Source organism: Lepidochelys olivacea, assembly GCF_965140295.1.
Source record: "Lepidochelys olivacea isolate rLepOli2 genome assembly, chromosome: 20".
NCBI lineage: Eukaryota > Metazoa > Chordata > Testudines > Cheloniidae > Lepidochelys > Lepidochelys olivacea.
The window spans coordinates 6,043,982-6,067,494 of NC_140430.1; the positions used below are offsets into that span (position 1 = coordinate 6,043,982).

Genomic DNA, 23,513 nt, shown 5'->3' on the forward strand with positions numbered 1-23,513 from the left:
TGCATAGGTGACCACAGACCCAAACCCTTGGATCTGAGAACAATGAAAAAGCATTCAGTTTCTTACAAGAAGACTTTTAATAAAAATAGAAGTAAATAGAAATGAAGAAATCCCCCCTGTAAAATCAGGATGGTAGATATCTTACAGGGTAATTAGATTCAAAAACATAGAGAACCCCTCTAGGCAAAACCTTAAGTTATAAAAAAGATACACAGACAGAAATAGTTATTCTATTCAGCACAATTCTTTTCTCAGCCATTTAAAGAAATCATAATCTAACACATACCTAGCTAGATTACTTACTAAAAGTTCTAAGACTCCATTCCTGGTCTATGCCCGACAAAAGACAGACTATAGACAGACACACAGACCCTTTGTTTCTCTCCCTCCTCCCAGCTTTTGAAAGTATCTTGTCTCCTCATTGGTCATTTTGGTCAGGTGCCAGCGAGGTTACCTTTAGCTTCTTAACCCTTTACAGGTGAGAGGAGCTTTCCCCTGGCCAGGAGGGATTTCAAAGGGGTTTACCCTTCCCTTTATATTTATGACACCTCCCATGCCACACCTCTGAGAGGTGGGACTTGAACCACAGTTCTCCCACATCCTAGGTAAGTACCCTGTCCACTGGACTGAAGGAGGCCTCATCTGCCATCACCTGTTTTGTCTGGACCCCTGAGCACGCCTACAAGATCAAGACGAAATACGTGAGGTAGGCATTCCTCCACCTATCTTCCCCTGGTTTGTGAATCACGAGGGAGAGGGCCCTAGAGCCCAGGCTCCAGCCTACGCCTGGATGTCTGCACTGCAATTTTATAGCCATGCAGCCTGCACCCTGCTAGGCTGACATGGGCCAGCCGTGGGTGTTTTATTACAGTGTAGACATACCCACTGTGTCTACACTGCTGGGTGCGCCCACATCCTGGCTCCCAGGCATGAGAACGGAAGCCAAGAAAGCCCACCCCAACAGTCCACCCTGCAGGGTCGTATATGCACCAAATGCCTCTCCCCCCGAATCCACACTGGCACACCTGGTGCACAGGCATGGTGCTATGATTGCTGGGGGCGTATCCCAGGATTCTTTGCGCCACAGCACAACCAGAGCTGCCCTGGGAACTGTTTGTTGTTGTATAGTGGGGCGAACTTGTCAGTCCTTTCCGATCTGAACCTGTAAATCAGGTTAGCCTGTCAGTCATCCATGCCCAGTGCATCAGCAGACAACAGGGTTCCTTCGCACCCATCTTCAAGGCAATGGATACTCCCTTAAAGCAGTCTTCTTTCTTCTGGATTTTAGAGACAGGAGTTGCAGAACAAGAGGGGCCAGATGTGCGATAACCCGAGAACTAACTTTACCACAGCAGACTGTGGAGCTGAGCCCGGCCAATCCAGAGGCTGCCGTGCGAGAATGGAAACACAAAGAAACAGGTAGGGCAGATCTTTCATCCCCTGGCTTGAACGGGATTGACTTGGGGCATATAGTCCTGCCAGGCAGCCAGTGGCCGCAGCGTCAGTCTCCTAGCAACACACTGGACACAGCCGGTGTTGGCAGGGGCTTCCTGAGTGGTTGCATTTCCTGACTGGTGGAGGGATGGAGCTAGCTTGCTACTTGACCCAGTCGCTGCCAGAGCTGGCCAGCAGCACAACCTATTCCACGTCCACCTTGACTCTGCTCTCCTGGGTGTCTCATTGCCCTGATTCTGGACTCCAGCTTGGCTCCTCTCTAACCTCCCCAGGCCTGGCCGTCCCCATGGCTCCAACCATTAGGCGTGACAGCCCATGTGCTAGTCGTATCCCTGACAAGTATGGATCTTGAGGTCCCGCTGAGGTCCTTTGGCTTGGTGAGTGGAGGAACTATGTGATTGGGATGTCTTATTCTAGTCTGGACATTGCCATGGTGCTCTATTGAGCATTGTTAAGGCTGACCTGAGCTGGCTTCCAAATAAAAGAACTTTGATTCACAGTAGCTCCTAGACACTCCAAACAACATCAGGGCCCCTGTTATGCTTGGCACTGTACAGACACGGAGTAAGAGACGGTCCCTGCCTAGAGGAGCTTATGACCTAAATAGACAAGGCAGGAAAAAAATAAGGGTGAGGAAAAAATGCCACAGTGACTTGCACAAAGTCATGCGGCAGGTCAGTGTTAGAACCAAGGTCTCCATGTCCTGTTCAGGAGGCCACCTGGCCTCCCTATGCTTGCTACTTGTGCTCATGTGATTCACAGCAACATCTGAAGACTATCTGGGAGGAGAATAGGCAGTTCAGCCATCTGAATGGTGTTTTGTTGCTACAGTTAATTGTGAAGGCTTTCTAGGATCTTGCCTGGTTTGTCATGGTGGATCACACGAGCAGGTCTAGGAGCATCAGATCCTTTCGAGAGGACAGCAGCGTGCCCAGGGGGTGAGAATCAGGAAAGGAAGAAGAGCGTGCAGAGTTAAAACAAGCGGATGAGGTTCTCAGAGATGAATGTTACTTTGGTGACTCCGGAGTTGTTCCCTGGCATCTTAGGTAGAGGGCAGCACGTTAGCGCGCTCTATATAATCTCACCCCCCTGGTCTGCTTTGCTATGTCGTGCAGACAAACCCTATTGCTCCAACTGTGGACTCAGGCTCAGAGTACAGCCCGTTCCAAAACAAAGCAAATATGTGCTTGCACAATATTATTCTTGCAACACCGATGAACAAAGTGATAAGGGAACCTGGTGATGCCAAGTCTAACCAAGAATGAATGCTGAATTAGATGCAAATGGATGAGTTTTGGCTTAGAAATCTTTGGAACAGAAGAATCCATGTGACTGCCACATTATCACTGTGAGGGGGAAAAGATACATTAATGTACCTGGTATTCTGTTGTTCTCAGAAAGCATCCAGGCATTACGACAATCAGGGTCTCTCTTCCCCATGAAATTTGTTTGGAGTGCACAGTGCTAAAGCACTCTCAGTTCACCCAGTTCTTGACTTCAGACCTCAGGGTTCCTACACACAGTGCTAAAGCTACAGGGCCAGATTCAGCAGGGAAAAAAGTTGTGGTGTAGAGCAGCAGTTCTTAGATTGTTTTTTGTTTGTTTTTTGAATCAGGCTCCACTTCCTGTATCAAAGCAAGTGAAGTCAGGTCCCACTTCCCATGTGGTGATGATATTCACAGAGAGAGACTATTCGTGAAGTACTAATGTACACACAGTTATAATAGCCTTTACCGTGCGCATCGCAATGTGTTAGCTGAGCTTGTTTCTGTGCGTACATGACTTATCCAGCTGGAGAAAGACTAAAAAACCCCCTGAAACTAGAGAGCAGCCTGCAAAATGTTCCTTGGAGGAACAGAAGGAGTGGAAACAGACCAGTGGTACAGCACGTGGGGACAGAGGTTGTATGGGATTCCGAGAGGGAACAGGGAAGGGGAGGCTGAGAGGATAGGGTGTCCAGGGGTGGAGGGCAATGAGATAGGGGATGCAGGGGAAGGCCAATCTGAGGGGACAGAGGCATTGTGGGGAGGGAGACAGTTGGAACAGGAGCTAGAGGAGGACAGGGGCAGGAGGATCGGAATGAAAGTTGGGAAAGCCTCCAAAGGCAACTCCTTCCCCTGCAGACTGTTTCCCCCTGGGGTGCCTATTCCCATCAATCTATCTCCTCCCCCGCTTGCCAGCCAAGCCTTTGGGCGCTTGGCTGCTGCTTCTTCCCCCTCCTACTCGCTTTCCACTGGCAGCTCCAGGCTGGCTGGGCACCACCAGAGGGAGCATTGAGAGCAAAGGAGAAGATGTTACAGACGGCCCTGCTCTAAAGAGCAGACCAACAGCTGCCCCTAGTGGCAGGAAAGTCACTGCAACAGAATTCCTGCTGGATGTGTGAGGAGACGGTAGTTGTATAGCTGGAACAAACCAACGGGGGGAACCTAACAGAGAATCCATTCATATTTTTCAAGATATTCAATAAAGAGTAAAATTCAGGCCTTATTCAGACACCATGCAGCTCCCACAGTTTGAAAAAGCCAGGTATAAAGTGCATGTCCATGCAAGTCAGAAGTTTGCAGTTAGAAGCTTGTTTAGTCTGCAGAAGAAAAGAGTGAGGGGGGATTTGATAGCAGCCTTCAACTATGTGAAGGGGGGGTTCCAAAAAGGATGGAGCTCAGCTGTTCTCAGTGGTGGCAGATGACAGAACAAGGAGCAGTGGTCTCATGTTGCAGTGGGGGAGGTCTAGGTTGGATATCAGGAAACACTATTTCACTAGGAGGGTGGTGAAGCACTGGAATGGGTTACCTAGGGAGGTGTTGGAATCTCCATCCTTAGAGGTTTTTAAGGCCCGGCTTGACAAAGTCCTGGCTGGGATGATTTAGTTGGTGTTGGTCCTGCTTTGAGCAGGGGGTTGGATCTCAATTACAGGCAAATAACTTTCCATTTGTGGTTGTTCTCCTTCTAAGGTGAAACTTGCACAGTGCAAAGTCCATGCACCACTTAAGCCCTATTTTGAGGGCTTACATTGAGCATAAACTTTCTGGGGGTATCCTTGGTGAACTGTGAAATGGTTCCTTCCTACCAATTTTCAGGTACATTCCACTGAATACATTTACAGGTGAAGAGGTGCTGTAACGTTAGACTCCTTGTCTATTATGTGTTGCATCATGGGGGAGAGAGGAGATAATTCATAGAGTCCAAGGTCACAGGGGACCACTGTGATCATCTAGTCTGAGCTCCAATATACCACAGGCCATAGGACGTCCCAAAAAATAATTCCTAGATTAGATTTTTTAGAAGAACATCCAGTTGATTTAAAAATTGCCAGTGATGGAGAATCCACCATGACATTTGGTAATTTGTTCCAATGGTTGTCCCTTCATACATTGCCTTCATAAAGTATGGGCCAAGAACAAATTTCCCCTTTGAATTGCATCGCATTGCAATGCATAGTTAAGTTTATGGCTTATTGAAACGTGATCAACTGACCAGTCTTCCATTGAAACATGCAGTTTTGCCAAAATAAAAATGTTTTGTGGGAATGTGTTGCCTTCTTGATAGGAAACAATCAAAAAATTTCATTTTGAAAATGTCAAGAATCTTCATGTTATTTTGACATTTCTATTCATTTCTTTTTGACTTTTACATTTTATTCAAATACTATTTTTAAGATGATATTTTATATTGTCTGATGATATTAAATATCATATTAAAGTCATCATGAAAGGAACTGAAAGTTTTCAACATGTACAAACATTCAAACATTTCAACATGTCAACCATATTGAAATTAAACTTTTTCATGGTCCCTGAATTGAAATATTTTGGTATTTTCATTTTGTGGGGAATTAAGAAATTTCAGATTTTCATTTTGATTCTAAAGCAAAGAAACGTTCAAAATGTTGGAATTTTTCACTGATCAGAAATTCCAGTTCCCAACTAAAGCTCATTAGATACATTAAACAAGCTTTGTGCCTTCCTCTGAAACATCTGGTATTTGCCACTGCTGAAGAAAAGACACCACATAAGGTAGACTACTGCTCAGTACTGGGGGTGCCGGAATAGGGAGCCATGGGAGCCGGGGGGGTACCAAGGCACCATGGCCCCATCAATTTTTACCAGCTGTAAGGGTGAGCAAGACGGGGAAGGATGCGGAGAGGAGCGAGTGGGGTCCTGGGCAGAAGAGGTGGCACGGAAGCGAGGCCTCTGGGGAAGGGGTGGCATAGGGGCAGGGCCTTGGGGGAAGGGTGGGCGCAAGGGTCAGGGCTCAGGGAGAAGGGGCAGCACAGGGGGCAGGGCCTTGGGGGAAGGGGTGGTGCAAGGGGGGCGGGGCCACAGTTTGGGCGCCGGTGGTCCCCTTACTTTTAGGAAGCTTCCGTGTTCTTGCTCAGTGCTAGTTATTATTCATATTGTCATAGCAACCAGAGGCCTCACATGAATACATTTACAGGTGAAGAGGGCTGTAACGCATACCTCATGGCCCCATTGCACTAGATGTTGTCCATACACATACTAAGAGCCAGACCCTGCCATGAAGAACTTGCAGTCTAACATTTTTCACTTTTTGGCAACAACCCCCCCGCCCCAACCTTTTTCTGTTTAAAACCAAAAGATCTGGGGTTTTGCTTGCAAAAAAAAAAAAAATTAGAAGACCCCCCCCGGCCAAAATTTCAAATAATTTTTGCTTGCTAAAAATGAAAAAAAAACCCATCATTGGAGAAAAAATAATTTCCCAGCCACCTCTGTAATGAAATCCTTGTTCTGTCAAGCCCAGTATCTTAACCTTGACAGTGACCATTAACTGATGCATCAGAGCAAGCTGGAACCTGCCTCTGCTTTACCTAGCAAGCTGTGGCAAACCCGTAAGCAAATATGCAAAAAGAAAAGGAGGACTTGTGGCACCTTAGAGACTAACCAATTTATTTGAGCATAAGCTTTCGTGAGCTACAGCTCACTTCATCGGATGCATACTGTGGAAAGTTTACAAGATCTTATTATATACACACAAAGCATGAAAAAAATACCTCCTCCCACCCCACTCTCCTGCTGGTAATAGCTTATCTAAAGTGATCACTCTCCTTACAATGTGTATGATAATCAAGTTGGGCCATTTCCAGCACAAATGCAGGTTTTCTCACCCTCTGCCCCCCCCACAAACTCACTCTCCTGCTGGTAATAGCCCATCCAAAGTGACCACTCTCTTTACAATGTGTATGATAATCAAGAAAAGGCATCCGATGAAGTGAGCTGTAGCTCACGAAAGCTCATGCTCAAATAAATTGGTTAGTCTCTAAGGTGCCACAAGTCCTCCTTTTCTTTTTGCGAATACAGACTAACACGGCTGTTACTCTGACACCTATGATAATCAAGGTGCTGGAAATGGCCCACCTTGATTATCATACACATTGTAAAGAGAGTGGTCACTTTGGATGGGCTATTACCAGCAGGAGAGTGAGTTTGTGTGTGGGGGGGGGGGGGTGAGAAAACCTGGATTTGTGCTGGAAATGGCCCAACTTGATTATCATACACATTGTAAGGAGAGTGATCACTTTAGATAAGCTATTACCAGCAGGAGAGTGGGGTGGGAGGAAGTATTTTTTCATGCTTTGTGTGTATATCATAAGATCTTCTAAACTTTCCACAGTATGCATCCGATGAAGTGAGCTGTAGCTCACGAAAGCTTATGCTCAAATAAATTGGTTAGTCTCTAAGGTGCCACAAGTACTCCTTTTCTTTTTGCGAATACAGACTAACACGGCTGTTACTCTGAAACCTAAACAAATATGAACACTAGTAAAAAGTGATCAACTCTGTTATGTACCTGCATGCAATTTAAGGGGGTGACTCGGGGGAGGGAGGGGTAATAATACCTCAGAGACATTCTGGCTTCTCTCTGCCCCTCTTATCAGTTATTCTGGATTTTGGGTTAAAATTGGGGGGAACCAAGAAGGTACCATTAATACTAGAGAATCAGTTAACCTGTAGGGAATGGGAACCTGCATTCCTAATTGTCTCTCTTTGCAGCTTGCCTGACTGGAAACAGCCATCTGCAGTGCTGAGCAGGGCAGTGAAGATGCCCAGCAGAAGTATACAGAGCTACACAAAGCTCGTCAGAAGGCCCAATGAGCAGGCACACGTGTTCCGTGACAATTGGGAGGTGCCGACTCCAGCTGGCCCTGAATATTGAGGCTGCTACATACCTGACATTGCTGGAGGGACACGAACACAGGTAGGCAACACGTCTTTTTTTACAGTGTGTTATACTCAGCATTTCAGTTAGCCCTGGAAGAAGGTGGGTGATAATACACATAATTTCCCTGGGTAATTGTAGGTGAGATAATAATAATATTGAAAGATGCCATGGAGAGGAAGAAGAAAAGGAGGACTTGTGGCACCTTAGAGATTAACAGATTTATTTGCACATCAGCTTTCGCGAGCTACAGCCCACTTCATCAGATTCATGCAGTGGAAAGGATGATCCTGTGGGTGTGACACCGGCCTGAGATTTGGGTTCAATTTCTTGCTCTGTCTCAGACTTCTTGGGTGGTCTTGGTCAAGTCCCTTCATCTCTCCAATGGGGATTTGGGGGGCATTTGTGTTCCACTGACTCCAGCTGGGGTTGTGGATAGTGAACTCGTCTGAAAAATCAGACCCAGGGTATCTCAAATTTCAGCACCCAAAATGAGAGGCAGCTTTTGAAAATGTGGGCATCTGGCCCATCAATCTCATACCTGGGTGTGGAACACAGAGGGGCCCTTTTCGAAGCCACTATTGAATTCTCTGGAGTTTGTAACACTGGCCCAGTGGATGGAGCTGCCATGGGGAAATTGCAGGGAGCATGGGCTGGATTATTTGTAACGGCACCAGGCTGATTTACACCAGCTGAATATCTGGCTCCATAAATCCAGTGCACACTGAGGGCCAAATTCTGCTCTTCGGCACTTTGGATTTCTACCACTGTCACTCCATTGAATCCAACAGAGCAGATCCAGATTGACAGCGGTGTGACTGAGAGCCAAATTTGGCCCTGGACGGGCAGTTCCCTGTGTAGCCCATCCATAGCTGCCTCCTCTACACACAGATGAACTGGGTGAGGGAGAGTCAAGGAAGAGAATGATGCCTTTTCCCCACCCCTTGCATTATTTGCATACCTCATACACAATAGACTGAATGAGGGATAGTGTGGGAACTTGAACGGAGAGTGTCCTCACTCCTGTTGGGCCAGGTCACACCCTTAATCTCATTATATTTTTTCATATTTAACATTGGAGCTGAAGTCGTTCATCAGCTTTATGGTCATTCTCCTTCAGCGGGATCAAGACAACATGACCACGATCTGACGCTCCCATAGCTCTTGGTGGTTGTATTTTGTGTATTACCTGGACAAGTCAATGTGGTCTAAGAGTATGAACTTTGGGCAAGACCGCAGATGGTATAAATCAGGCCCAAAATTCCTTCCATGGGCTTTTTACATCAGCTGGGAATCCGGCCCTGCAACTAGAAGCTAGATTTCTATGGCCAAACTTTTACTGTCCTAATTTGACTGCACTGGCAAGAATTTGTTCATTTTACTTTGTCGCTTCAAACCAGCAGTCCTCCTTCATTCAGCAAAGCACTTAAGTACTTTATATGCTCAGCTTTAAGCATGCAGCTCCCATTGGTTTGAACAGAACTTAAGCATGTAGTTACTTGTTTTTTCTGCCAGAGAAACCAGGTCAATGTGCATTTAGGCCCCAGTCCTGCAAACACTGATGCTGAGGCTTAAATTCCAGTGCATGAGCAGTCCCACGAGCTTCAGTGGAACAGTCATGTGCTTTACACTAAACACACGCGTTAAGTGCTTGCACAATCAAGGCTTTACAGATAACTTGCTCAAACAGAGATTTAAAATGCTATAGAGTTGGAGGTGGATCTTCCTACAAAAAAGTTTGTTAAAATATGTTTGAATAAAAACAGCAAATTCACAATGTCGACATGCATGAGCCCCTTTTGATTCAGTGTTGGCCCATTTTTGTGCCAGCAAAATTTGGTTCACATAGAATCATAGATAAGTAGAGTTGGATGGGACCTCAAGAGGTCATCTAGTCCATCCCCACTCTGTTTCTCTGTGTGTAAAATACTTTATATGGTTGCCAGATCCTCAGGTTACATCTTTGCTTTAAAATTCGGCAGCCGGGTCTCTCCCTGTGAAAAACAAACTTGGTGAAACAATTTTTGGCAAATACTGGAACAATGTGATTAATTCCTATTTGCTGCATAAAAGCTGGTCAGAAAGATGTCTCACTGTCAGCGGAGTGAAATGCTGACACGCACTATTAAATAGGTGTGTAGTGTTTGTCTTTACTTAGCGGAGTATAAAAACTTTCTCATATTGCTCCCAGGCAGACCAAGCCCATCAAGGCACTCTGTTCATCTCTGGTTTCCCATGTAACCAAACCCAGCTCCTCAAATGCATAGGGCCACCTTGATCCTGGGTGTAACTCTACTGAGGTCACGGCCTGAATCTCAGGCTCTCAGGTCCACCTCCCTCAGAGTTGCAGCCTCAAAGCGCCATCTTCACAGGGGGCTTTAGTGTGCACTCCTAGTGCAAGCCCTGCTAGAACAAGTCTGCGGACCCAGGCTGGGAGGTTCAGTCCCAGATGCAGTGTAGACATACCCATCGAGTGCAAAGGGAAGGGGGCAGTTCTGGCAATCAGTCTGTTTAGTTAGAATCATAGAATCATAGAAGATCAGGGTTGGAAGGGACCTCAGGAGGTCATCTAGTCCCACCCCCTGCTCAAAGCAGGCCCAATCCCTTGCTTTTCTCCTGCCTCCAGATCTTTGAACAAATCACATACTTGTGCGGTTGCTCCATGCATAGAGCTCCCCCAGAGGAGACAGAGGGGACGCTTGGTTCTCATTGGTCCTGATGAAACGTAGCCAAACATCCATTCTCTTCACTGGGCAGTTCTATGCGTGGAGCAATTGCAGGACCGTGTGACTCGTTCAAAGGCGAAATAAAGAAATAATCTCAAACCTCCAGGCCCAAGAGAAGAGCAGAGCTTTGCAGAATTTAGCTCATGGTGACTGCATACAAATGCATTGCAGGCTTTCGCCATTCTGTTGTATCGGGGGCTCATGGAAGAAAGATGACCAAAAACTAGATGTAGAACTGGTTGGAATATTTTTCCCCATGGAAAATTTCCGCTAAAACAAAATGTCTTGGTCTCCATGGAGATTTGCAGTGGAAAGTTTCAACATTTGTCACAGAAACGAAACCCCCAAACCTGAAAATTGTAGGCTGCCGTGCAAGCTATTTTTCTCAAGGAATCATAGAATATCAGGGTTGGAAGGGACCTCAGGAGGTCATCTAGTCCCACCCCCTACTCAAAGGGGGACCAATCCCCAATTTTTGCCCTATATCCCTAAATGGCCCCCTCAAGGATTGAACTCACAACCCTGGGTTTAGCAGGCCAAAGCTCAAACCACTGAGCTATCCCATGATGACGATAGTTTTATTATTTTATTTTATCATCATTTCTTAAAATGAATATATAATTAACGTAATTCCACATGAAGCTGGTCCAAAAAAAATTCCAACCCCAGTTCTTTTCCAGAGGAAACCCCCCTTTTTAGAGCAACTAAACATTTTCACAACAAATTGCCCTTTGGAAAAAAAACCTCAAATTTTTTTCTTGCATTTCTTTTCAGTTGGGGAAATAAACCCTATCAGATATTTACTTTTTTTTATTGTGGGGGAGAAAGTGTGTGAGTGGCGGGAAAGGAGGGTGTTTTGCGGTTTGGTTTTCTTCCTACTGAAGTGAAATTTTCCACTGGAAAACTTTGAATCGAATTAAAAATGTTCGTTTCTTTCTGACCTTTCCAAGAACGATTTGTGCTGCCATGTCTTCAGAAATTCTCAACTTCGAGAGCTCAACCGTGATTCCCCTTGGGAGTTTATCTAAGTAAACTAGGGTTACCAATTCTGTTTGGATGTGTTTCTGGAGACTCCAGGCCAATCCTGGAGGCTTGGCAACCCTAAAGTAAGCCCTCAGTACCAAAAGAGGAAGGGTTTCAGGTTCTGGACCAAATGCTTCTCCTTACTGTATCAATATTATTATTATTATTTATTATTAATTTTACTGCTGTAGTGTCTAGGAGCCCCAGTCAAGGATCAGGGCCCCATTGTGCAAGGTGCTGTACAAACCCAGAAGAAAAAGACAGTCCCTTCCTCAAACAGCTTATCGTGAGAGTATGAATGTAATAATAACAATGCCTAGCTTTTCTATAATGTTTTTCATCCATAGGTCTCAAAGTGGTTTACAAAAGAGAGCACTATCATTAGTCACATTTATGTTTACAGATGGAGAAACTGAGGCACTGAGTGGGGAAGTCACTTGCCATGGTCACCCAGTGGCCAAGCCAGGAAGAGACTCCAGGTCTCCTGAGTGCCAATGCAGTGCTCTACCCACTACGCCACACTACCATACGAGCAATCAATTTGAAGACTGCACAAATCATGGCCCCTAAATAGAGCTGTCCTTGTCAATGATCATCAGGCCAGTGCAGCTGCCAAACAGCTGTTCCGTGCCTCCAGGCCAAGGATCCTCATGACATGTTTGTCCAGCATTAGTAAGCAGGAGATTTTTGAAGGCACTAATAGGATATAGACGCCACTGACTTTCATTCAAATTAATTCAGACAAGTCTCCCATCCACCTTGATAATGAATAAGTTGTTTTAGCTAGTGCATCTTTTCAATGAATGGAGGGCTTTGGTAAGATACCAGATGGATAATCCTGGAAATTGACGTATTCCACCCACCTCTGTTCCTGGGGGCATTCATTTACCTTGGGGGCTTCAGCTTACTGTCTGCAACAGTGAAAGCCAGTAGAGGACCGGCTTCATCGGGCCCTGCAGTTTCCACCTGCATTATTCGTGCTAAGGGCTGTCACTTGAGAATTGGGCTTTTCAGCCCCTTGCAATGTTACAGCACGGTACATAGTAACTGAACAGCTTTGGACGATTGCCACTTGGGGGTATGTGAAACCAATGTGCAACCATCGCTGACTTAGATGAGCGTGCTAATTGGTTCTCAAAACATGGCTTGTAGTTCGGGGCACATTCAGATCGAAACACCTTTGTTTTGCAGCAGGAAAATAAAATCAATTTGCCTCTGAAAGCAAAGCTCCATGTTTGAGAAGTCACTGCACTAAAATGAGGTGCTAGATAACCCTTTTGCTGGGTCGAAGCCTATCAGACTCCCATCAGTTCCACGGAAGTGTTTGAGTTCAGTGAGCGTTTAACAAGTTCATTTTGACACCGGCCTGCCAGGAATGTCAAAACCATTAAGGCACTAAACTGATCGTTTCACTTCCAGGCAACCCAGCCCAGATCCCCGAAAGGATAAAAGGGGCAAGGCTCCAGTGGGGTGTTCACCAGAGGGCACCGCTCGGCGACTCCGCTCCTTTCTCACAGCAGTGCTGATCTCGCCCGCCACAATGAGCTGGCAATCCGGCAGCATCCGAAGCGGAGGTGGGGGCAAGAGCTTCAGCACCGTCTCTGCTGTGGTTCCAAGTAGCCACAGAGCCAGCTTCAGTTCGGTCGCCGTGTCAAGAAGCGGTGGAGGTTTCGGAAGGCTCGGCGCCGGAGGCAGCTTTGGCAGCAGGAGCCTCTATAACCTAGGGGGCACTAAGAAAATTTCCATCGGTGGTGGGAGCCACCTCCGGAGTGGATTCGGGGGCGGAGCTGGTGGAGGCTTCAGTCTTGGGGGAGGAGGTTATGGTGGCGGATCTAGCTTTGGCGGGGGAGCTGGCGGTGGTGGGCTCAGTGTTGGTGCTGGAACCGCTGGGAGTGGATTTGGCTTTGGTGGCAGTGGGCTTGGTTTTGGTGGCGGGGGAGGCTTTGGTGGAGGTAGAAGTCCAGCAGGATTTGGGTGTGGCAATTCACCTGGCATAGGTACCATCCAAGAAGTGACCATCAACCAAAGCCTCCTAGCGCCACTGAACCTGGAGATTGACCCAAATATCCAACAGGTGCGAAAAGAGGAGAAGGAGCAGATTAAGAGTCTCAACAACAGATTTGCTTCTTTCATTGACAAGGTGAGAGTTTATCAGAAACTACGGTGATGGGAGGGAGGCGGAGGAAGGTAGATAGGTGGAAAGGAATGGAAAAGGCATGTTTTCATATTTGGACATCTACAAAAACCCATGAGTTAATAAGTCTCTCACCCGGCAAATGTTTCCTCTTTGCATTGATTGATTCAAATCTTCCAGTAAATGAATGTGCTTCTAAATAGCTACTAGAATCCAAATTTCTCAGTGGTTAACATTGGAAACTGAACACACAGGGACTTGATTTGCTCCACCCCACCCCCAAACACACACAGAAAGAGGGAAAATGTGAAATATAGATTGCAAAATTCACAATTATTTCATTAATATTTTTAATCCCTTTTTGGGACACAATTTGAAATGTCAGTGAAAAATGGTGTTCGTCTCTGATTGGGGCCTTTCCTCTAACACTCACCTTTCTGCTAATGCTTGATCACAAGCTGAGGTCCTGGATCCATTTTCTCTCAGTTCCTATTTAGGTACAACTCCATTTTTCTGTATTGAGATCTTTACTTGGGTCTGCTCAGGAAAATGCCATAAAGTGGAGTACACCTGAGTCCAGACTGAGCCCAAATGAAGGAAAACTGGAGTAAGCCAATACTTAGCGACAGAGGAAGTGAAATATCATTACGCCACTTACAAAGATGGGGAAACTGAGGCACAGAAGTCACACAGACGGTCAGCGATAGGAATAAAACCCAGATCTCTTGAGTCCCAGTCTATGTTGTCCTAGCTAGTATACCAGCCTGCCTCGGGAATTGAGCTAGTCAATGGGAGAATCGCTTGGCTAAAGACTCCGTTAATGTGAGAGACCCTGAGGATTTGGCCCTTTGTTTTTGAGAAAATATAGAGATTCATTTAATATGTCCTCTCCTGCCCCCTGAACTGCCAAGTTACTGAATCTCAGGTCTTAACATGTTTGCGAATATCTTCCATTAAATCTCTTTTGCCTGTTGAGTTTTAGGTCCGCTTCCTGGAGCAGCAGAACAAGGTGCTTGAGACCAAGTGGACCCTCTTGCAGGATCAGGGTCAGAAATCCAATTCCAGCAAGAATAACCTCGAGCCCCTCTTTGAGTCTTATATCAACAACCTGAGGAAGCAGCTCAATAACCTGTTAAATGAAAGAGGGCGGCTGGAGGGCGAACTGAAGAACACGCAGGACCTTGTGGAGGATTTTAAGAACAAGTAAGTGAACGTTTAACAGATGGACATTGAATTGATCTGTGCTGAATTATACAACTCTACAGGTTGGAAGATGGATGTCAGGTCCCTGTACAGTAGATTTGTTGCGATTAGGTCTAGCTGAAAAAAATTAGAGGGACCAGTTTTCTGTTGGAAAAGGCAGTCAAAAAGTTTCATGGGGACATGTTGATTTTGACAAAATGTTCAATGGAAAAGCATTCAAATGAATTGTTTTGACTCTCGTTTCATGCTGGTAATGTTAAAAAGTTTCATTTGGACTTTACTGTTTTGTTTCATTTTGTTTGAACTTTTATGGTAGAATAATTTGAACTATATATTACAGTTTATATTTTACAGACACATATTTAATATTATACTATCATATTTTAACATTATCTGCACAAAACAATCTGATATCACCGGAAGACAACAGTTCAAAGTTTCAAATTAAAAGTTTTCAGAATTTCCACACTGAGAAAAATGTCAAAATGCCAACTTTCTGTTCTGATTCAGAGTGACAACAAATTTTGAAATGTCTGAATTTCCCCCGGAGGGGGAATTCCATTCTCCAACCAGCTCACACATTTTTTCATGCTTACACCAGGCATTGCCAACAAACATGGCCCAAATCTTAAGCCTGCACATGTGAGTGTGTTAGGGGCAAAAACCAGGAGATGGAGCATGTTTGCTGAGGAGATATATGGAACACCATGTGAGTCTAGTGGCTGGTGAACAAAGAATGTTTATGAGTTTTCTACTGCTCCAAACAAGTGCATTTGTTCCATTAGTTTAATCAGCAGAGGCTCATTCTTTAAGATGACCCCCTCCGCATTTTAGAGAGGTTTAAAATATAGATCATGTTGTGAAGCTAAATTTTGAAGTGAAAGCCAATTGCTGGCCTGGGCTGCAGCTCATGAAGATAGTGTCTGGGAAGATTTCCCTTTTTTCTAAACATCTACATTCCCATTTTGAAGCCAAAACTTCAAAGAATCAGCATGTCTTCTGCAGTTTCCACAGTATGCATCCGATGAAGTGAGCTGTAGCTCATGAAAGCTCATGCTCAAATAAATTGGTTAGTCTCTAAGGTACCACAAGTCCTCCTTTTCTTTTTGCGAATACAGACTAACACGGCTGTTACTCTGAAACCAAAAGAAGTGCAACTTGTAAAAAGCGTTACCCTATATTTCAGTAGAAAAGATAACTATGCTTCAAGAAAGGTCAATCTTAGAAACAGGCATTTGCAAATGGGAGCTCAGCCAAGAAATTCTTGCCTTCCTGCCTCTCCTATTCCATGAACAAGATCTAGCCCTGCTTCCCCTCCATCCCTACAGATACGAAGACGAAATCAACAGGCGCACAGCCGCAGAGAATGAGTTTGTGGTGCTCAAGAAGGTGAGCCGTGCTAAGATCAATTTCAATTTTCATAGTGTTTTCGGTATCGGAGGCTGAAATTTTCAAAGGTGCCTAAGAGAGCTTGGTGTTCAAATCCCATTGAAATGCCTCCTTGGCCCTACAAGGTTCAATTGTCCCACTAGGTCTTCCAAGGGGGCTGGAGGTAGCATCTTTTCCCCACTCCCACACCCCTGACACTACACTAGAGCTGGCCTGGACCTGACAGAAGGGTAAGGGAGAGATTGTGAGCAACCCCTATGTGAGCCCAGCTGGGTAAAAATGCACCCAAGGCTTTACACTCTCCCTATCTTTGGCCCAGAATGCTTCAGAGTTCTTCCCCTATAAGCTCTATGCACCCCTTAGGTGAGCTTTGCCCTTTAAAAGTCAGCAATGCAATGAAGTGTCTCTACCAACTTCCCCAGCCCACAAAGAGCCGGAAAAGCAGCTTGATCTTCACCCCTAGTCAATCCTTAGCTTCTTTTCTGCTCCAGCCAAGGCTGCTAGGCTGACGTTGTGACTCTGCTTGGTGTTTCTCAGGATGTCGACGCTGCCTATATGACCAAGATAGAGCTGGAGGCCAAGGTGGATGAGTTGATGGATGAGATCAACTTCCTCAGAATCCTCTACGATGCGGTATTGCTTCTTCTCTTGGCATCTTTGCTAGGAAATTAAATATGGCCTATGTTCATGAGCAGGCTTAATGTGGAAGGGAATCAAGACCACTACCACAGAAGGTGGTTTTGTCCATTGGATAGGGCATTGGTCTGGCAGTCGGTAGACCCTGGGTTCTGTTCCTAACTTTGCCACTTAGCCGTTGTGTGATCTTGGAGTCAAGTCATTTCATTGCTGTTTTGTCTACTTCTAGCATAAGGTCTTCAAGGCTAGGTCTATCTCATTCTGTGTTGATACGATGCCTGACCCAATGCAGCCCTTACCTCGGCTGAAGCCTCTATGTGCGACTGCAATATAAATAAAAACACATGCCTTTTTATCGTACGAGAGAATAATCTTTAGAATTTCTAAGTACATAACTACTGTATTACTTAGGGCTACTGCAGTGACTATGTACCACTCAGCTTTACCTTCTCAGACTGCTAGACTGTCAGACTTCACATCCCCTGATTGGTTTTGAATAATACCAATTCCCAGCGTGCTCCTGTCTCTGTGTTCGGCTTAAATAAAAACGCTAGAGTCCAGATTCTGATCTCAGCTACCCCTTTGTAAATCCAGAGTAACCTCATTGACTTCTGTGGAGTCACTCTGGATTGATACAGGTGTGGAGTCACTTTGGATTTACACAGATTTACACTGGAATCTGGACCTAAACTTCAAAAGATAGTGAACTCGTTTTTGATGTGCAACACCACTGTCAATCTAGAGCAGCTTCACTGGCCCAAATGGACTTTCTCCTGATTTGCACCTGTGTACATAGAAGGAGAATCACGTGCAGCATTTTCGGGACATTTCTGCTCTAAAGGTGACTCAGACGCTCATGTACTTCTGCAGGAACTGGCCCAGCTGAATGCCCAGGTGTCTGACACCTCCGTCATCCTGTCCATGGACAACAACCGAGACCTGGACCTCAGCAGCATCGTGAATGAAGTCAAAGCTCAGTACGAGGACATTGCTAACAGGAGCCGAGCTGAGGCTGAGTCATGGTATCAGAACAAGGTGAACGGATCTATAAACGGAGGACCCCGGATGCTTCTCTGGGTGTTCAGTTCTTTAAAAACAGTGCACAGAGCTATGCAGTTATTGCTGCCCCAATGGATGGCTGCTTCGGTAAAGTGCATGGCTGGGCATTAGGTTGTATATATGTGTATATATATATATATATTTTGCTCTTGTTTCGGAATATTAGTTCGAGGAGCTGCGAGCCACTGCTGGGAAACACGGCGATGACCTGCGGACCACAAAGGGAGAAATCTCAGAGCTCAACCGGCTGATCCAGAGGTTACGGGCTGAGACTGAGAATGCAAGGAGCCAGGTAGGAACGGCTACCACAGGGGTGGCCAATCCGAGCCAGAGAAGGAGCCAGAATTTACTAATGTACCTTGCCAAAGAGCCACAGTAACATGTCAGCAGCACATACACACCCCCCCCCCGCTCCCAGCGCCTCCTCCTAGCTCCCGACCCGCTGTTTCGTGGCGTGCAGGAGGCTCTGAGGGGGGGAGGCGCGAGGGCACGGCCGGCTCAGGGGAGGGCGTGGGAAGGGGTGGAGTGGGGGCAGGGCCCGTGGCAGAGCCAGGGGTGGAGCCGTGAGCACCCCCCGGCACACTGGAAAGTTGGCACTTGTAGCTCCAGCCCCGGAGTCGGGGCCTATATTAACCTCTGACGAGCCGCATGTGGCTCCGGAGCCACAGGTTGGCCACCCCTGGGCTATCACTGGAGACAGGAGAAGACAGAACTGCCTGCTCCTGTCGCCCAGTTTCCTGCCCTCCGCCCCACGCTATCAGCTGCAGTACAGTGTGCAGTACAGCCACACCAGCTGCACTCAGTAGAGGGCGACATGTCACACTTAAGTAGTTTCATTCCACCCAGCAGAGGGCAGTGGTGTGCATGCGTGCTCACCCATGTACATATCTGCCTTTTCTCCATAGAATCATAGAATCATAGAATATCAGGGTTGGAAGGGACCTCAGGAGGTCATCTAGTCCAACCCCCTGCTCAAAGCAGGACCAATCCCCAATTTATGCCACAAATCCCTAAATGGCCCCCGCAAGGATTGAACTCACAACCCTGGGTTTAGCAGGCCAATGCTCAAACCACTAAGCTATCCCTCCCCCCTTTCCCCCCATGGCACGAAATCATTCCTGCTAAGCCAGAGACTCACCCTTCACAATAGTTTGTACGCTGCAGAGATGGCCATAGCTCTAAACACTCCAACACAAGACTTATCAGCAGTACATATAAATCAGTCTCCACTCTCTGACTGTATCTTTTGCCTCAGTAGCATAGCCCAGATTAGTGGTGACGATGATGCAGCAAAGAGCTGCAATGAACATAAGAACATAAGAATGGCCCTACTAGGTCAGACCAAGGGTCCATCTAGCCCAGTATCCAGTCTACTGACAGTGGCCAATGCCAGGTGCCCCAGAGGGAATGAACAGAACATGTAATCACCAAGTGATCCATGCCCTGTCGCTCATTCCCAGCTTCTGGCAAACAGAGGCTACGGAAATGTACAGGCCAGTCACCCCGCCTGGTGCTAACAGCAGCAAAGGCAGATAGGAGTCAGCTCTCTGCCTGTGAATTCTGCACTGTTAAAGGAGAGAGGGAAAAAACAGAGAGAAATGACTGGTAATTAAAAGGAAGCCAACTCCCTTCCCCTGCAGTGCACCAATCTGCAGACGGCGATCGCAGACTCCGAGCAGCATGGTGAGCTGGCTCTTAAAGATGCCAGGATGAAGGTGGCTGATCTGGAGGATGCTCTCCAGAAGGCCAAGCAAGACATGACGCGCCAGCTGCGGGAGTACCAGGAGCTGATGAACGTCAAGCTGGCGCTGGATATCGAGATCGCCACCTACAGGAAGCTACTGGAGGGAGAGGAGAGCAGGTAGGTACAAGATCATGAGAGTGATCATAATGCTTCTGACTCACTGAGGTACAGCACTCTCCACTGACAGCTCTCAAAGCACTTTTCAATGGAGGGAGGGGAGTGTCTTTATTCCTATTCTACAGACAGGGAAACTGAGGCCCTGAGAGAGAATTGAGGTGTACACAGTGGTGAGTCTAATATAAATCCCTAGATAGATAGATAATAACGTATGCACATAGAGAGAGAGAGAAAGTTATATATGCAGATTGATATAGCAATTCAGGATAACAGATAGACAGATAGAGGAATGTGTATGGAGGATGGATGGATAGATAGATGTGTATGTATGGGGATAGCTAGATACTTCCTTTCCCAAGGTTACACAGCAAGCCAATGGCAGAGACAGAATAGAACCCAAGTCACTTTATTATTTGTATTGAAGTCGCACCCAGAGGTTCCAATCAGCGATCCAGAGCCCATTGGGCTAGGAGGTGGACAGTCCCTGCCCCCAAAGAGCTTACAAAGTCCTCACACAGGACAAGAGACAAGAGGTGGATACAACAAACATATGGAGGAGGGACCACAGGGAGCAGCATCTGCTGACTCTCAGTCCAGCCCACGGAGTGGCTAATCTTTTGCAAAATTACAATGACTCTGTTGGGGGCTGGTTTCCCTATTCAGGTAGGACGGATGGTACAGTGGTTAGTCTAGTCTACAATTTAGGAGAATCTGGTCTGGTTCCCTGCTTTACTGCACCCTTCTCCTGTGATGTTGAGCAATTCACTTCGGGCCAGATTTTTAAAGGCATTTAGGCTCCACGGACAGAAACAGACTAGCCTCCTAGGAAAACATGAAAACAGACTGTTTCGATGGACTAGATGAATATGACAGTCCATTCTGGCCTTTTAGTCAATGAGTCTTTGAAGATCTTAGCACTGCAAGGTGGCCGGAAAAAGCAGCTGTATTTACAGTATGTCGATCTTAAAAGCCGAACTCCTCCATGTGACTTTTACCTTCCTCTTGTCTGCCTTCCCCCGCAGGCTGAGCGGAGAGGGCGTCATCCCCGTCAGCTACTGTGAGTATCTCTCTCTTGTCCGGGGCAGTGTCTGGGCTTATGAAACCCGTGCTAGGCAAGTGCGGGTATTTGCTCCCTCTATGGCTGGCCCACATAAGCCATTAAAGGGTCTGCTCCTCTTGATAGTTACACGGTCTGGCCCCAGCTCATTTAGACAGGTACTGTCTCTTGATTTCAATGGAGTTTGGGTGCCTAGCTATCTCTGAGGCTCTGCAGTCTTTTATCTCCAGTGGTGGAGCCCACTCTTTTAGAGTCAGAGGTCCCAGGTTCAATACCCAATGCCGTCGGTAGGGTTGCCAACTTTGGTTGGATGAATTCCTGGAGGTTTCATCACATGATGTAGCCTTTAATTAGAGTGTCATCTTGAATTCTTGGAGACTCCGGGACAATCCTGGAGGCTTGGCAACCCTACCAGTAGGGCCAGTTAAGAGTCCATGTTTCACTAGAACCGAATATCTGATTCAACTGGGCATCTGACCAGGCTGTGGTTTTCTTGCAGCGGTGGTCAGCTCTAGTGCTGGAGTTGGTGGCGGAGCTGGTTTGGGAGGAGGATCTGGCGGCTTTAGCTCAGCAGGAGGCGGAGGAGGATTCAGCTATGGAGCTGGAAGTGGTCTCGGTGGCGGAGGGTTCAGCTTTGGAAGCGGAGTCAGCTTCGGAGGGGGCAGTGGCCTTGGCTACGGAGGTGGCAGCGGGCTGAGTGCCGGAGGAGGAAATTTCAGCACCGGAAGCGGGATAGGCGCTGGGGTGGGAACCAGCGTGGGCGTGAAAATTGTCTCCACAACCTCTTCCAGCAAAAAGACCATAAAAAGTTAAGCTTGAGGAATTCCCCACAACTCAAGTAATAGATATACACCCCCCCACACACATACCCTGCATAACTGCCTCTTGATACTAGCCCCTGCGGCAACAATCCATCACATTGCCAAGAAACCCCCGTAGCATCTTGAATTCCTTCAGCCACCCCTTTCATAATTCTAGTGTGAATGGCTGTTTCTTTGCCTCCTGGTATAGTAGTTCTTAAGCACTTGGGTCCTCATTCAGGAAAGCTGTTAAACGTGCTCAAGTTACGTGTGTGCTTGAGCATTTTCTAAAAGGGACCTAAACCTTTGTTTAAACGTTAAGTCTCTGCGTAAGTGAACAGGGACCTTTGTTGCATTCTGTGTGGCCTGAGAGGTTGTCAGCATTTTCAAACCTGGCACCCAAGCCTAAGAATCTAAGGGAGACATTTTCAAAAGAACCGAGTGGATTTAGGCACATGCGTCCAGTTGAAAGTCATTAGGACTCGTGCTGCTAAATCTCTTTAGTGCTTGAGAAGATCTCTCCCAAAATCTATATGTAGGTTCCTAAAATGAGTAGCCTACTCGTCACAGATGCTCGGCAGCTGCAACTGTTGTTGAAGTCAATGATGCTGTGAGCACTCGGCACTTCTGAAAATAAGGCCATATATTCAGACCCTGGATATTGATTAAGGAAGGGAATTAAAGTTGTGAAACTGACTTTAGATAACTGTGTTTGCAAATGTTGGCTACAGCCATGCGGATTAGATTTACAAATGGCTTATCAAATACTAATCCTCATGTTCTCTTATTGAAAGGAAAGTTTACCCCGTTGTGTTACATTTTCAAAACTAAACCAAAAGCAAACATGAGATTTACCATGCAGTTTACATGTAGTCTCACTAGGTGCCTAAAAACCTTTAAAAATCTGGCCCCAATTCGTACCTCCCATAAGTGCTTTTGAAAATTCCACCTGAGATCGCTGCACTGGAGTTTCCACAGTGTTGAAAGAGAAATACAAAGAGAAGGAGAGAAAGTGGATCTGTGTTTAAAAAAATACCTTTAAGAACAGTTAACTTTTCCAACAGGGCAATTTTAAGTCTGATTAATTTGATATTAAGAAAATTATAGTACAATTCCTAAAACACTTATGTGGAAAATTCAAGTAACATATACAGCAGATGAGAAGAATATCTTTGTCCAAGGGGGTTAGACTCTGATGTAAATTACATGGATGTAAATCTGGAAATATGTCCTTTGGTCTCGATAGAGTTATTCCGTATTTGTAATTGAAATTTGAATCTGGCCCAGAAGTACTCGATAATTTTATTTTATATTGCACTTCTTGTGAGTATAGTCATCAGTAGCAATGGTACCGCAAAAATCTCCAGAACTGTGTGTTTTAGCGAAAATTAATCTGAACAAACCACCTTCATGTGTACTATCCAGTTTATAAATACCAGGTTTGCCATGAAATTCCTTCATGTTATTTTTTGAGAATGCACCACTAAAAAAGGCTACAGATTTCTACACTTCTTCAATAATAATGACAAACAATAATTATACTCCCTTTTGACTGTTTGGTATGTGTCCAATAAAACTGGATTGTAATTTATGATGTGTTCCTGCCTATTTTTACCCAAGAGTTGAATTTATAGTACAGAATATTTCTGCACCATCTTTTACAGTAGAGGGATGTATTACTAAGAAGGAAAATGGGATTTTTTTCCCATGGCAAATGTTTAAGGTTTGTCAAAAACATGAACATTGAAAACCTGAAGATTGAGCTGACTTTCTTCTTCTTGTTGTTTTTAGCCAAATGTTTTCAGTTTTTGGCAACTGAAAGCCAAAACATTTCCTCCGAAAATGGAAACGTATTTGGCTGAAAACTGGAAAAACTTGGGTTTTGGGTTTCTGATCAAAAGTTGTCAAGGAAAGCAGATACTGTCTGTAAACGTTTTTATTTAGTTGAAAATGCATATTCCATCAAAATGTTTTGACCAGCTCTACTAACTAGCAA

At 45.8% G+C, this 23,513-nt stretch overlaps 1 protein-coding gene across 1 annotated transcript; it reads left to right on the forward strand.

The window, feature by feature from the left end:
• Nucleotides 1-7,524: 7,524 nt before the first annotated feature.
• Nucleotides 7,525-23,057, forward strand: LOC311510782 (keratin, type II cytoskeletal cochleal-like). The gene is made up of 10 exons (XM_084610759.1): nt 7,525-7,668; nt 12,798-13,518; nt 14,495-14,715; nt 16,044-16,104; nt 16,642-16,737; nt 17,611-17,775; nt 17,966-18,091; nt 19,440-19,660; nt 20,683-20,717; nt 21,217-23,057. The coding sequence occupies exons 1-10, from the start codon at nt 7,562-7,564 to the stop codon at nt 21,528-21,530; spliced, it is 2,067 nt and encodes a 688-aa protein (XP_084466885.1). The 5' UTR covers nt 7,525-7,561; the 3' UTR covers nt 21,531-23,057.
• Nucleotides 23,058-23,513: the final 456 nt, after the last annotated feature.